At 37.0% G+C, this 12,582-nt stretch overlaps 1 protein-coding gene across 5 annotated transcripts in view; it reads left to right on the top strand.

Moving 5' to 3' along the window:
- Positions 1 to 12,582, top strand: part of AFF2 (ALF transcription elongation factor 2) — a gene marked incomplete at both ends in the record, with an annotated part of 471,510 nt that overhangs the window by 320,647 nt on the left and 138,281 nt on the right. For 3 of the 5 annotated variants that reach the window (XM_080909761.1, XM_080909762.1, XM_080909764.1), the window contains 2 exons: positions 5,638 to 5,674; positions 5,961 to 6,012. In XM_080909761.1, the coding sequence (XP_080765887.1) occupies positions 5,638 to 5,674; positions 5,961 to 6,012 (89 nt within the window). The remainder of the gene's footprint in view (positions 1 to 5,637; positions 5,675 to 5,960; positions 6,013 to 12,582) is intronic. The other 2 variants (XM_080909763.1, XM_080909765.1) reach the window with 1 other exon arrangement.

Consider the following 12,582-nt stretch of genomic DNA (forward strand, 5'->3'; position numbering starts at 1 on the left):
GACAGAACTTTTTCATCTACAGTTCTATTGTGAAGACTTGAAATAACTCCTTCCTGAGCTTCCACAAGTTTTTGTTTAGTTTAGTTTACTTTAGTTTTTGTCGCATCCACCTTACAAGATGTGGCTATTCTCAGACATCATACAAAAGAGACTTTGGAATAGTCAGCTCTAAACACCTTCATCAAATTCATCTTCTTTGAGCTCAGGGAACCCCACAGAAGAGAAAGCAGAAAGAGTGTGAGAGCCAGAATGGATGGAGGACAGAGGAGAACGGGTCCTCTAAACCAACTCACAGAGCCTCAGAAGCCAGCACATTCACAGGACTGACATGGACCCCCAGCATGTTCTCTGCTTTAATTTAGTGCTTTTATGGGATTACTGGGTGTGTGCATAAGTGTGTTTCTGGTGATTGTATCTTTTATTAGACTCTTCCTTCTGTTGGTTCACCTTATCAAACTTTGATGTAAGGGTTTGTTTTATCTTGATACCTTTTAGGTTGTTATATTTTGTCATTATCTCTTAGAAACCTCTTCTAATGAGAAACAAAAAAGGAGAGGACCAGGATGGGAGGGAAGGGTAGGGGAAGAGAAATTTGAAATTGTTGAGGGAGAGAAAACTGTCATTAGGCTTGATTAAATGAGAAAAGAACCTCTTTTCAATAAAAGGGGGAAAGATGTGGCTGTTCTAATAAAATAATTTAATTTAAATGAATGTTTCTTCCTTTTGTCCTTCTTTCCTCTCTCCTATTATCATTTATTTATTCTGAAATAATTTACTAAATTCATAAAGTACACTTAATGTTAGAAACGTAAAACAACACACTATAAGCTATCAATGGCAGGCCCAAAGAATGTGAAAGTCTTTGAAGTAAACATAAGGCTCTGAACCGTATACAACTCTTTCTTGATCACTCAAGGAAGTAGTTATCATGGAGGTGAAAATATTTAGAAAATTATTATGATGTTGAGAAGTGGCAGGACACCAGAGAATGCTGCCTGAAGAATCCTGGCATGATGAAGACCAAGAATGAAGGGTGGTATGACCCATGCAAGGAGGCAAACTGAAGTGCTTGGATTGGAGGTTTTAGAGAGTCAGTTACAGAGGTAAACTCTAGGGAAATGAGTATACTGCTGTGACATGACCTGACAGCTATGGTCTTTGTAATTTTTTTTTAAATCATAGTTCTCAGATGGTATGCTTATGGTTTTGACAATATCTGCATTTAAATTGTTTCAATAGCCCTTTCTCTTTTGAATAGAGTCGAAGCTAACCAGTAACGTTCATTGCCCCAGGCTGAAGCAAGGCATTTCTTTTTTCATTCATGCTCCCCCAATCCCATGGTTATCCTGGTTTGCCATCCTTCCTGGAGTCTCAACTCATCTTAAGCCTTTTATGTAGAATAAAATTTTCAGTCCTCACTACCAACCAGAGATATTGGTAACTTGAGCATATGTAATTTATAGAGAAAACTGGGGGGCATGGTCATTAAATAAGGTACTCCAGGATCCCATGAGGTAGTACACTGTGGTGGGAATGTATAAAAAGAAGAAAATGGAGAAGGAAGAGAAAGAAAAATGAAAATATTAAAAATGGAGGAAACAAGAGGAAAAATATACAAAATTTAAAGAACATGGTGTTTTTTTCTCCACCTAAATTACAGATGCCTGATTTCAAAGTACATCTTTTTCATTTTTTATTATTACTTTTTTTTTTTACAGTCTAGCTGTTGCCCCAATCCTGGTCCCCCTTGCACAGTTTCTCATTCCATTCCTCCTCCCCGCTGTCTCCAATAAGATGTTCCCACCACCATCAGACCTCTTCATTCCCTGGGGCCTCAAGTCTCTTGAGGGTTAGGCACATTTTCTCCCAGTCAGTCCAAACCCTACAGTCCTCTATTATATATGTGTTGGGGCTCGGACGAGCTCTAATGTGCTTATTTGTTGGTGGCTCAGTGTCTGAGAGCTAGCAGGGTTCAGGTTAATTGAGACTTCCTATGGGGTCGCCCTACTCCTCAGCTTCTTATAGTCTTTCCCTAATTCAACCCTAGATGTCTCTGACTTCAGTTCATTGGTTAGGTGTAAGTATCTGCCTGTCTCAGTCAGCTGCTTGTTGGGCCTCTCAGCTAACAGCCATGCTAGGCTCCTGTCTATAAGCACAACATAGCATCAGTAATAGTGTCAGGCCTCGGAGCCCCCCCTTGAGATGTATCAAAGTTGGGCAGATCACTGGACCTCCTTTCCCTTAGTCTTTTCTCCATTTTTGTCCCTGCAGTTCTTTTAGACAGGAGCAATTCTGGGTCAGAGTTTATGACTGTGGCATGGCAACCCCATCCCTCCACTCGATGCTCTATATTTTGACTGGAGGTGAACTCTACTTCCCTCTCCCCACTTTTAGGCATTTTATCTAAGGTCCCTTTGAGTCCTGAGAGTCTCTCACCCCCCCAAGTCTCTGCAATTTTTTTGAGGGTTCACCCTCCTTCCAGTACCTGAGGTTACACATTTCCATTTGTTCTGCTGGCCCTCAAGGCTTCACTTTTATCTCCTCCATACCGAATCATGTTCCCATTTCCCCTCCCCACTCCTGTCTCTTACCAGATCCCTCCATCTTTCTGCAGACAGTGATTATTTTCCTCTCCCTCCCAAGTGGGATTAAAGGAGCATCCTCCCTTGGGCTCTTCCACTTGTTAACTGTCTTGAGTTCTGTATCCTAGGTACTCTGTACTTTTTTGGCTAATATCCACTTATTAGTAAGTACATACCATTGTTTAACTATAAAGGGCATTTTATAAAACAGCTTACAAAACAAATATAAAGACTGTGTGTTTTAATCTCCTATCACATGTTATTTTGTTTGACTTTAGAATGTGTGTTAAATTTCTTGAAGGTATACAAGTCTAAACTTGTTCTGCATCTTTGCAATAAATTAAATTCCTTTAGAGAAACACCAGATAGAAATACTTGTTTAAAGTTAAGGTGAAGCAAATGGTTAGCAACTCATTTTTATGTATGTAAGTAAAATGTTCTGGATAATTGAAATTGTCTGATAGTTTCAGAAACTCCACATGATGGAGATTATTTCGAAGTTTAACTAATATTTTTCTGTAATCTTGTAGAAGGTTATATTGAACATGCTACAGTTGTTCTTCTTAACTTTAATACTATTATCAGCACCAATTATTATATTAAGCTGTAATTGTGCCCTTAAGGAAAAATAACACAGAGAAGAATGTTTTTCTCCCATTAAATGTTTAATGGATGCAGAATTGTGTGCTTTTTAAGTTCTGACTAGTGACATAACCTCTACAGACAATTTTTTCCTTGCCATCTGTAGTTTCCTAAAGGATAGATACAATGGTTCAACATTTTAGAGACCTTTTGTCAAAAGGCAGCTAGTTCTCTAGTGACAGAGGGACAAAAAATACTAGTAGTGAGGAAGTAAATATAAGAAGGGTACAATGATACTTATGTAGGAAGTGTAATAAAATTTGTCATCCAGAATGGTAACATGTGTTCAGCTTCCATGAATTTACCTTTCTAGTGATTAAATTTGTATTTGACAGTTTCCTGTGGATGTGTATATAGTACATTACATTGATCGGTGCTAAACTCTCTTACTTTCCTTTCAAATATTTCAAGCCTTGCATATGCCCTTTCTTCCCTACATGTACTTTAACCACAAACATGCATTTTTCTTTTATTTCTGACCTGATGATTTTAACTAAGATCTTCTATGTAGTCAAAGGTTTAAGAGACATTCCTTGAATTCGTGAAGACAATGACAATCTGTCTCCTACAATCCATTAGTTTCCAATACTTCAGCAGGGAAGATAGGTTCCATAAGCCTCTCTACAACTGACAATTGGCTTTTGACAGCCCTATCTTGTACAGATCCAGTGCAAACAACCAAAGCTACTTGAGATCTTGTTTGCAATAGCTGTGCAATGTCTTGAAGACAGCATTTCACAGCCCTTCTCTCTCTTCTGCCTCTTACAGTATTTCATTATCTTCTGCAGAGTTTCTTGTACCTTAGAGAGAATGGCATAAACTGTGATGAGTCCGGTCCTTGGGCCAATAATCTTTCCAACTCATGGTTTGTTTGGTTTTGTTTTTTGTTTGTTTTGTTTTTTTTTGGGGGGGGGTGCAAAGTTACCAAACAAAAGTATTCAAAAGGCAGGTCTCTTTCAATTTTAGAAACCTTTAAACAGTAAACTTTAAGCAGAATTAGTGAAAATCTTTAGCTGAGTTAATTATAGTTTTCCAGAGTAATCATCACAGAAGTCAAACTTCCTGTGAAACGGGTACAATAAATAAATAGACTGAGAACTTGACTTTCAGATAAATTACAGCACAGTCATATGGTTCTTTGCTTATTTTCTTAAGATAAATTAGGCTGCTTCTTCTGTGTAGGGTGAGTTCTCCCCTAATGAATACATTACTCAAATCAGAGATTCTGATAAAAGAAATTTTACATTAACTTTCTTTGTAGTGATAGTGATGAAACCCAGAACCTTACTTGAGTTAACTGCCTTGGGTTTTGCTCTGAAGTCCTTACATATTCTCCACACAGTATTCTGTACAACCTGATATATTTGTTACTTTTCTATTGCTGTAATAAAATATCATAACCAAGGAAACTAACAGAAGCAAGGGCCTATTTGGACTTTATGGTTCCACAGGGATAAAAATCTCTCAACATCATGACAAGAGAGTATGGCAGCAAGCAGGTATGAATGATGAGAGAGAGCTCTTATCTCAGCCTTAAAGAATGAACTAGTAACAGCACAAGACCTTGAAACCTCAAAGCCTACCTCCAGGGACACTTCCTAAAGCAAGGCCACACTGCCTAAAACTACCAAAGCAGCACCACCAACCAGGGACAAAGTTTTAAAGTGTCAAAGACCACAGGGAACATTGTCATTCAAACCATTTCTGAGCATTGCTTTAATGCTTTTACATGGCAAGTTTGTGAAGATCTCCACAGGTATGCCATGCTCCCAGAAAGACTGATCAATTGCAAGTCTAGATTTCTCAAATCAGTGAATGAATTTTGTGAAGGGTGCTTTCAAATAAAATTTAAATCCTTTCAATAATATAGTCTACTAAATATTTCAAATTACTTTCTCTACCTCAACAGACTTGTAATAAAGTGTGATGAATACCTATGTTGTACTAAGTTAACTTGCACATTTTATTAAAGATTGTTTTTTTTAACCAAGGAAGAAACTAGATATATTTATTAATTACAATCAAGTTTATACTTTTAGAAAAGAACATGATCATGTGTTTGGCTGAACCAAGTCTCTTTGACTTTCTAAGAGGCATCATTGCCTAGCTAAGTGATGTTACACACTTGAGCTTTACGTATATGGGTCATTTGTTCTCATGTGGTTTACAGTTCCAAATAGATAGACATGAACTTTCCTTTAAATTATAATGAGGTGACATTCTTTCTAAAATTGTTGCAGCAGCCTTGGGTAGTAGGTACAAATACAGCCACACAGAGAAGTTTAACTAATAAAATTTTAACAGTTTTGTTCTTGTTTGTAAACATTACTAATATATCCTTTAAAATACCAGCTAATTCCCTTCACTCCCATATCATTTTAGTGACGTCTCTATTATATATTCTTCCTCACAGGAATCTCAGCATCTGACTCCAGGATTCACCTTACAAAGTAAGTGGGTTTTCTTTTCCCAATTATCTTCTTCTGTCAGCCGTCCATATTCTCATTTCCCTTACTTTTGCCCTCTTTTCTGCTTAATGTCATTAAGACATAAAGGAATAATGGTAACAAAGGTTACACTGGGATTGACTCTTCTAGTACCTATTTTTTATCTACTACCTACGACAGAAGGGTCTGAAATCATCGGCAGGCTGCATGTTTAGAAAGTAATTTTATTGTGGATACTCATTGGAGATTAGGGGCATGAATAGTAATTCTCTGTGTCCTTTTTATTCAGAGTGGAGTGACCCAAGCAGCAGAGCTTCCACAAAGTCAGTACCACTCAAGTCGTGAGTATTTACCCTCCCAAATACAGTGATGAGCTGCTACTCCCTTGGTTTTTTTGTTTGTTTGTTTGTTTGTTTGTTTTTGTTTTTGTTTTCCTTTTGAGACTACAAACCTTTACTCCTATTTTCAAGTTAGTAAAGCAGTAATCAAACTCTCATTCCCTTTGTACATGTCAGTTCCCATAGTATCTACCATAAACTGAGCAGTTTATCAGTAGGGGACATAGATGTCTAACAGTTCTAGATTCTAGGAAGTCAGAGGTAAAGTCAGAGGTATCTGTTTAAATAGCCTCATTTTCACTCTAAGCTCATATTTTACAAGTAACAAGAGCCTCTCTAAAGTAGCTCTTATAAAGACACAAATTCCATTGATGAAGGCTCACCTTTGCAACAGAATTATCTCTTCAGTGTCCCACCTTCTAGTACTGTCACCTCCTAGGGAAGGATGACAAAAACACATCTTTAGTAGACCATATCATTGAAACTGAACTAACTGTGGTCAGCAAGTAAGAATAAAAATGGATGTGGGCAGTAATCGGCCATCTAATGATATAGATATGGTCTAGGTGAATACCTGAAAACAGCTGTAACTTCAGTGAAAACAATCCAAACACTGGTTTCTCATATTTTGATGGGGTATTGAGCTTCATGTAACTTCAGTACAACTGCCTGTCCAGCTACTAGGAAAAACAAAGAATGGACCTGAAAGACAATGTGAAGTGCCAAGACTCCATCATTTGTAAATTATCTGTCATCTGTGTGTTATAGCCAAATAAAAACAGCCAGGGAGACTGAGAAAAAGATGGGAGAGACCAAGAGTGAAGTTAGAAGTCAGAGCCTTGCAATGCACTCTCTTCGTTTTTATTAATACCAATCAGAAGAGGAGTTTATAGAGAACCAATTCCCTCACATTAACTATTGTAGATTTTTAATATCCATTTGCCCAAGAGTATATCAATGGAATATTTCTATTATAACTTATCTCTTTCCTAATAATAGAAAATGGAATTCGACTTTTTCTCTGTAATATTATATACTTAAAAATTTTGAAAATGAAATAATTTATGATGCACAAGTAGTCTAATGACACACTTGAAGAGAATTGCTCACCTTTTGGAAGATCATGAATAACTGCATAAAACAACTGGGGCCGTCTCCAAGACTACCAAGACTCGAACATAGGCAGTGGTGCGTCTACTCCATCTTCTTCTTGCAGCACAGTAATTAAATCTCAAATCCCGTACCAGAGCACCAGGCTTTTTGTGATGTTGCTCTTTGTGTTTGATTTTTGCAGCTGACATGTACTTTGTATTTAAAAGCTAGAATTTAACAATGAAAACTCTTTAGTTTTATAATATGCAACAAACAAGGAAATGGAATAATCAAATCAAGTTTTTGATGTAATGGCCACATTAATGGGCATGCAGGAATGAAAATCATCTCTGATACTGTGCATTTCATGTTTTTACATTAATCACATGAGCTGTTGTTTTTGTTGTTCTGAATGAGCCATAGATCCTATTGCTTTATTGCCAATCCTAAATTACCATCTTTCTACTAAAATAATATGATACATAAACACGTTTCAGGAAGTCAATGCAAGTTTGCAAACAAGGAAGAATATAAAATTATACTTTCATGGCAAAATGATCTTACTCCTAAAGCATGTTTGCTATATTCCATTGTGAAATGAGCTGCTAGGCCAAAGATTAAAGTATTCTAGTAGTCTACACCTAACACAAAGAAATGTGTCAAAGGTGACTTAGAGTTGATGGCTGCATTTCAGAGAATAGCATTTACTGCACACATACAATGCAGATGATAAGACTAAAACTTCCTGTAATAAGTATCAGTAAGACTTGAGAGTACTAAGTCCATTTTATGATTGAGATTCCCCCAAGTGTTGTCCATCAGACTGTATTTGGAATGTTCTCTTGTATGGGAAGATATTGATTTCGTGCAAGGGAGATCAGAATTGTGATAAAATTGTTTTTGTTTTAGCTTTCAAATACTTACCAGTTCAATCATTATTATTATTTTCTCATATTTTACATTGGTATACAAGTACGCCAACTTCTAAGATTTTCCATTTGGCAGGGTAATACTGAAGGCAATTAGGAACATTCTGATTGTAGACCTATTGCCAACGTTCAGAAGTAACTCTCAAGGCAAGCAAGCAATAGGAAACATCCATCTGTTCAAGGCCAGCAAATGTCTAAGGATTGTAACCTACTGCTTAGTTCAGCAGAGGGAGATTAGAGCCTTGGAAAACAGAATTCCTTAATGTCTGAGATAGTCTATTTCTTTTCCTCAGCTTGATTTGTTTTCCCTGCTTGACAAGATGCAGATCTTTCATTCAAGTATAGGTTATTTATAAGAACTGCACACGTGGGCACTTACCCAGTGATCATTCACCTCTTTGGTTCTTTGTGCAGACTTGCACCTTCCTAGGCTCAATATTTGTTCTTGACATTTGCTACACTTTCCTTGAGCAAAGACAAACACTTATTTAGCCTTATGGAGAAGTAGGTATTTTCCTACTCACTTTGTTGACATATAGTGTTCCAACGGGCTCCAATTATAAATTTTCTTCTTTTCTATTTTTCTTTTATATTGGATATTCTCTGTATTTACATTTCAGATGTTATCCCCTTTCCCCCAGTCTCATCCCCCTCTTCCTCCTATTACCTCCATGAGGATGCACCCCCTTCTGAACCACCCTCTCCCACCTCAGCCCCTTGGCTTGGGAAAATGAGCCTTTGCTGGACCAAAGGCCTCTCTTCCCATTGATGCCAGAGAATGCTATCCTCTGCTACATATGCACCTGGAGCCATTGGGTCTCTCCTTGTGAACTAATCTGTTGGTATTTTAGTCCCTGGGAGCTGTAGTTGGTTTTGGTTAATTGATAATTTTGTTCTTCCCATGGTGTTGCAGACCCTTTCAGTTCCTTCAGTCCTTTCTCTAGCTCCTTCACTGGAGTCTCCGTGTTCAGTCTGATGGTTAGCTGCAAGCATCATCCTTTGTATCAGTATGACTCTGGCAGAACCTCTGAGGAGGCATCCATATCAGATTCCTGCCAGTAAGCACTACTTGGCATCAGCAATAGTGCTTGGGTTTAGAGGCAGCATATGGGGTGGATCCCCAGGTGAGGCAGTCTCCCATGACTGTTTTGTTCTCCTTTATAAGAAGGACTAAGGCACTCACCTTCTGTCCTTTCTTTCCCCTGAGCTTCATAAATTCTGTGGATTGTTTCTTGGGTATTCAGAGTTTTATGAGCTAGTATCCACTTATCAGTGAGTACATACCATGAGTGTTCTTTTGTGACTGGATTATGTCACTTAGGATGATAACTTCAAGTTCCATCCATTTGCCTAGGAAATTCATGAAGTATGATCATTAACAATAATCAAATAGGCTTCATCCCAGGGATTCAAAGATGGTTTAATACATGGAAATATATTAAATATATATAATCATAATCTACTATATAAACAAACTCAAAGGAACAAAAACACATAATCATCTCTAGATATTGCAAAAGCATTTGACAAACGTCAACATCGCTTCATGTTAAAAGTCTCAGAAAGATCAGGAATCCAAGGCCCATACATAAATGTAGTAAAAGCAATATACAACAAACTGGTAGCCAACATCGAACTAAATGGTGAGAAACTTAAAGCAATCCCACTAGATAAATATTCATTAGACGAGAGAATCTAACTTAAGAATTTAGGAGTCTCTGTTTCAGTGTTGTCGTGATATTTTGTGGGGAGGGGGTTGCACTGGATGTAGATGTGAGTTTAAATCATGGCATAACTTATCTTTATTTTGAAGTACAAAGAATCTCTTAAAAGAAATTACATACTTAATGAAAATGCATATACATATTTGTACCCCCCAAAAAACTTGTTAGATTTCAAACATATAAGCATACATTTTAGTAATTAAACCTAACTACATAAAAGTGTGTTAAACTTTAATTCTTAAAACTTTGTAAAAAAATGAAGACCTGCAGTTGGCCACTCCCACTGCCAGTGCTGAGACTGAGTTATAATAATTAAAATAATGGCTCAAATCTTCTAAATCCAAAATGTCTAATCTCTTAGAGAAACGTTTTTGTTCCCCCAAAAGAAAAATGCATGAGTGTTATATGATGAAATTTTCAGTAATCTAAGAGTTTTACACATTTGAACATGAATATCATGTAAGTTCTGTATGTATCAGTCACTGGATTCAGTTTCTCACTGGACACACCAGATATCATTACATCATAGACTCTCAAGGAAAATATAAAGGGCCAATAGAGGAGAAAACAAAACCTGTATTTTTTGTATGGCCTCATCAAATTGATCATCAATTCTTTTTCACAATGACACACTTTTTGCCCTCTTTATGTTTGAATTTGGAGAGGCACTTAAAACAACAACGGATGAAATATATTCAGTTGCCCTGGAAAGAATTCTAGATGGCTTCCATGAACTTATAAATGTCCATTCAGTTAGCCTTTGAACTCGGTTATTTTGTGAGGACTGTTGAGAAGACAGCAATTCCAAATATCAAGTTCCTTTGTTAAACTTGATTATTAGCATTTGGACTCTGCCCAATTGGAAAGCATCCAGAACTGCTCTTATCCAAGCAACTCTGTGTTTTAATGCATGCTATTGACAATGTCTGGAGAGTTTCCATACAGGCCCCAATATAAAGTCAGATGTAATCAGGATGCTTTTTCCCTGCCATAAAACGAGTACCTTCACTTATAGTGTTGACTATGTGTCTGAAAGCACCAACCATGAGTCCAGAGAACTAATAAGCAATTTGAAATCAGATTTACTGTGTCCAGCTACAGTTTCCATATTTGTAGTTAATATGTTTGTTGTATGAATAAATACATGCATGTAGTTCCAGGTAGTAGGAAAGAGAGCTATGCTATTACATAAAGGGCAGATACCTTAAATAAGACCATTTTGTTTTGAGTATACCTGTCAGGATGATCTTATCTGTCATCCTAAAGCTATAATACAGTTTCTGTCCCTAAAACTTACTCAGCCCCCTTGGAAGATAAATTAACCACACACCCTTATCTTAAAGGAATATTTGGGCTACAGAGAAGTTTTCAAGTAATACTGTTTTTTCAGGTAAAACATTGTGAAAGTAGGCTAGGAGCCTGTGTGTTTAAATCTTCCTCACATCCTACAAGGCTGGAATGTTCCTTTACATTGTGATCTGGTGGATTCAGGAATTTGATACAACTTTGACCTTTTGTCCAGGCTTGTTGGCACATGTCTATAATCCCAGAATTTAGGGTGTAAGAGCAAGAGGTTCAAGTATTTCAGGTTTGAGGCCATCCTGGGCCAAATGAGACTCTCAAAAATAAAAATTAAAGAAAGAAAAGGAAAAGAGGTGGTAGGGGTATATAGTAGTAGAAAGCATGCATGCATATTGGTTTTTGTATCATGATCCAAACCTTTAAGGAGACAGAGCTGGTTGGTAGAAATAGGCCCCACAAGAAATTATACCCCTCTGCTTTGTAAGACACAAAACTGGATTAAATTGCTTTATTTAACTCAACTATCATCATCTCTAAACTTTCTCTAAATGTTATGAAGATTTCATTACCATAGAGAATAGCGAGCTTATGAGAATGTGTCTTTCAGAATGCTATAACTGATAGAAACAAAACATTCTTTTTAGATGAATTTTCACCAATTTAACAACAAAAATCCTCATATTCATTATAGCTATGACCATCCTCCTGCCAAAACTTTCATCATCAAAAAAATGTTTCCTTTGAGGAGTTGATTTGAGATTTATGAACGGCTCTCCTTTATTGCACAGCAATAATCCACATTCTCTAGCACTTGCCGATATTCCTGCCTACGTCGGTATTTGGTCTGATACTTGGATCTAATTTGGTAGCAAAATAGCTATGTTATAGCAGGAATAAAATGTTACTTTTTAATCCAATTGATAGTTAATCAAAACACATGATTTGGCACTTGAAATTTAGTAATGTTTATAATCACTTTGAGTTAATCCAACAACTTACTTCTCTGAAAACTCCTGTAACCTCGGTGATTATCAGTAGTCGCAGACATTCAGATTTTTAAGCTACATCAAACAAAAAACAAAACAAGACATTTTTAAAAATGCTAACACTTGCTTTTAACCTGTCTTGTGTGCCTGTGTCTCACATCTTGCCAACTTCTCAAAAAGACTTAATATATTTTTGGAAGTTCTCCCCTGCATCAGGAACAGCCACCTGGGAGCAGAGAAAACGAAATGTGGCTGTCTGTTCAAGCTGTGAATTAAAGGTAATTCCCAGTTTGAAATGAAGCAGCGTGAGCTCCTGAAGAAGAGCAATCAGACATTAGGAGGATTTCATGTTGAAGGGTGTATATTGGCTAATGGTTCAACAAGCAATATTGGCATCTGGAAGGTTTACATCAACACATGCTGAAGCTGTTGTGGCTTGATAGATGCCAAGACTGAGACTTAGGAATCCTTTAAAAGAAACTAGAGGCTTCTACTTTCACCATCAGGCATTAATGTAGTTGAAATGTCACATTTTATTTC

The sequence above is a fragment of the Micromys minutus genome (assembly GCF_963924665.1).
Source record: "Micromys minutus genome assembly, chromosome: X".
Classification (NCBI taxonomy): Eukaryota; Metazoa; Chordata; class Mammalia; order Rodentia; family Muridae; genus Micromys; species Micromys minutus.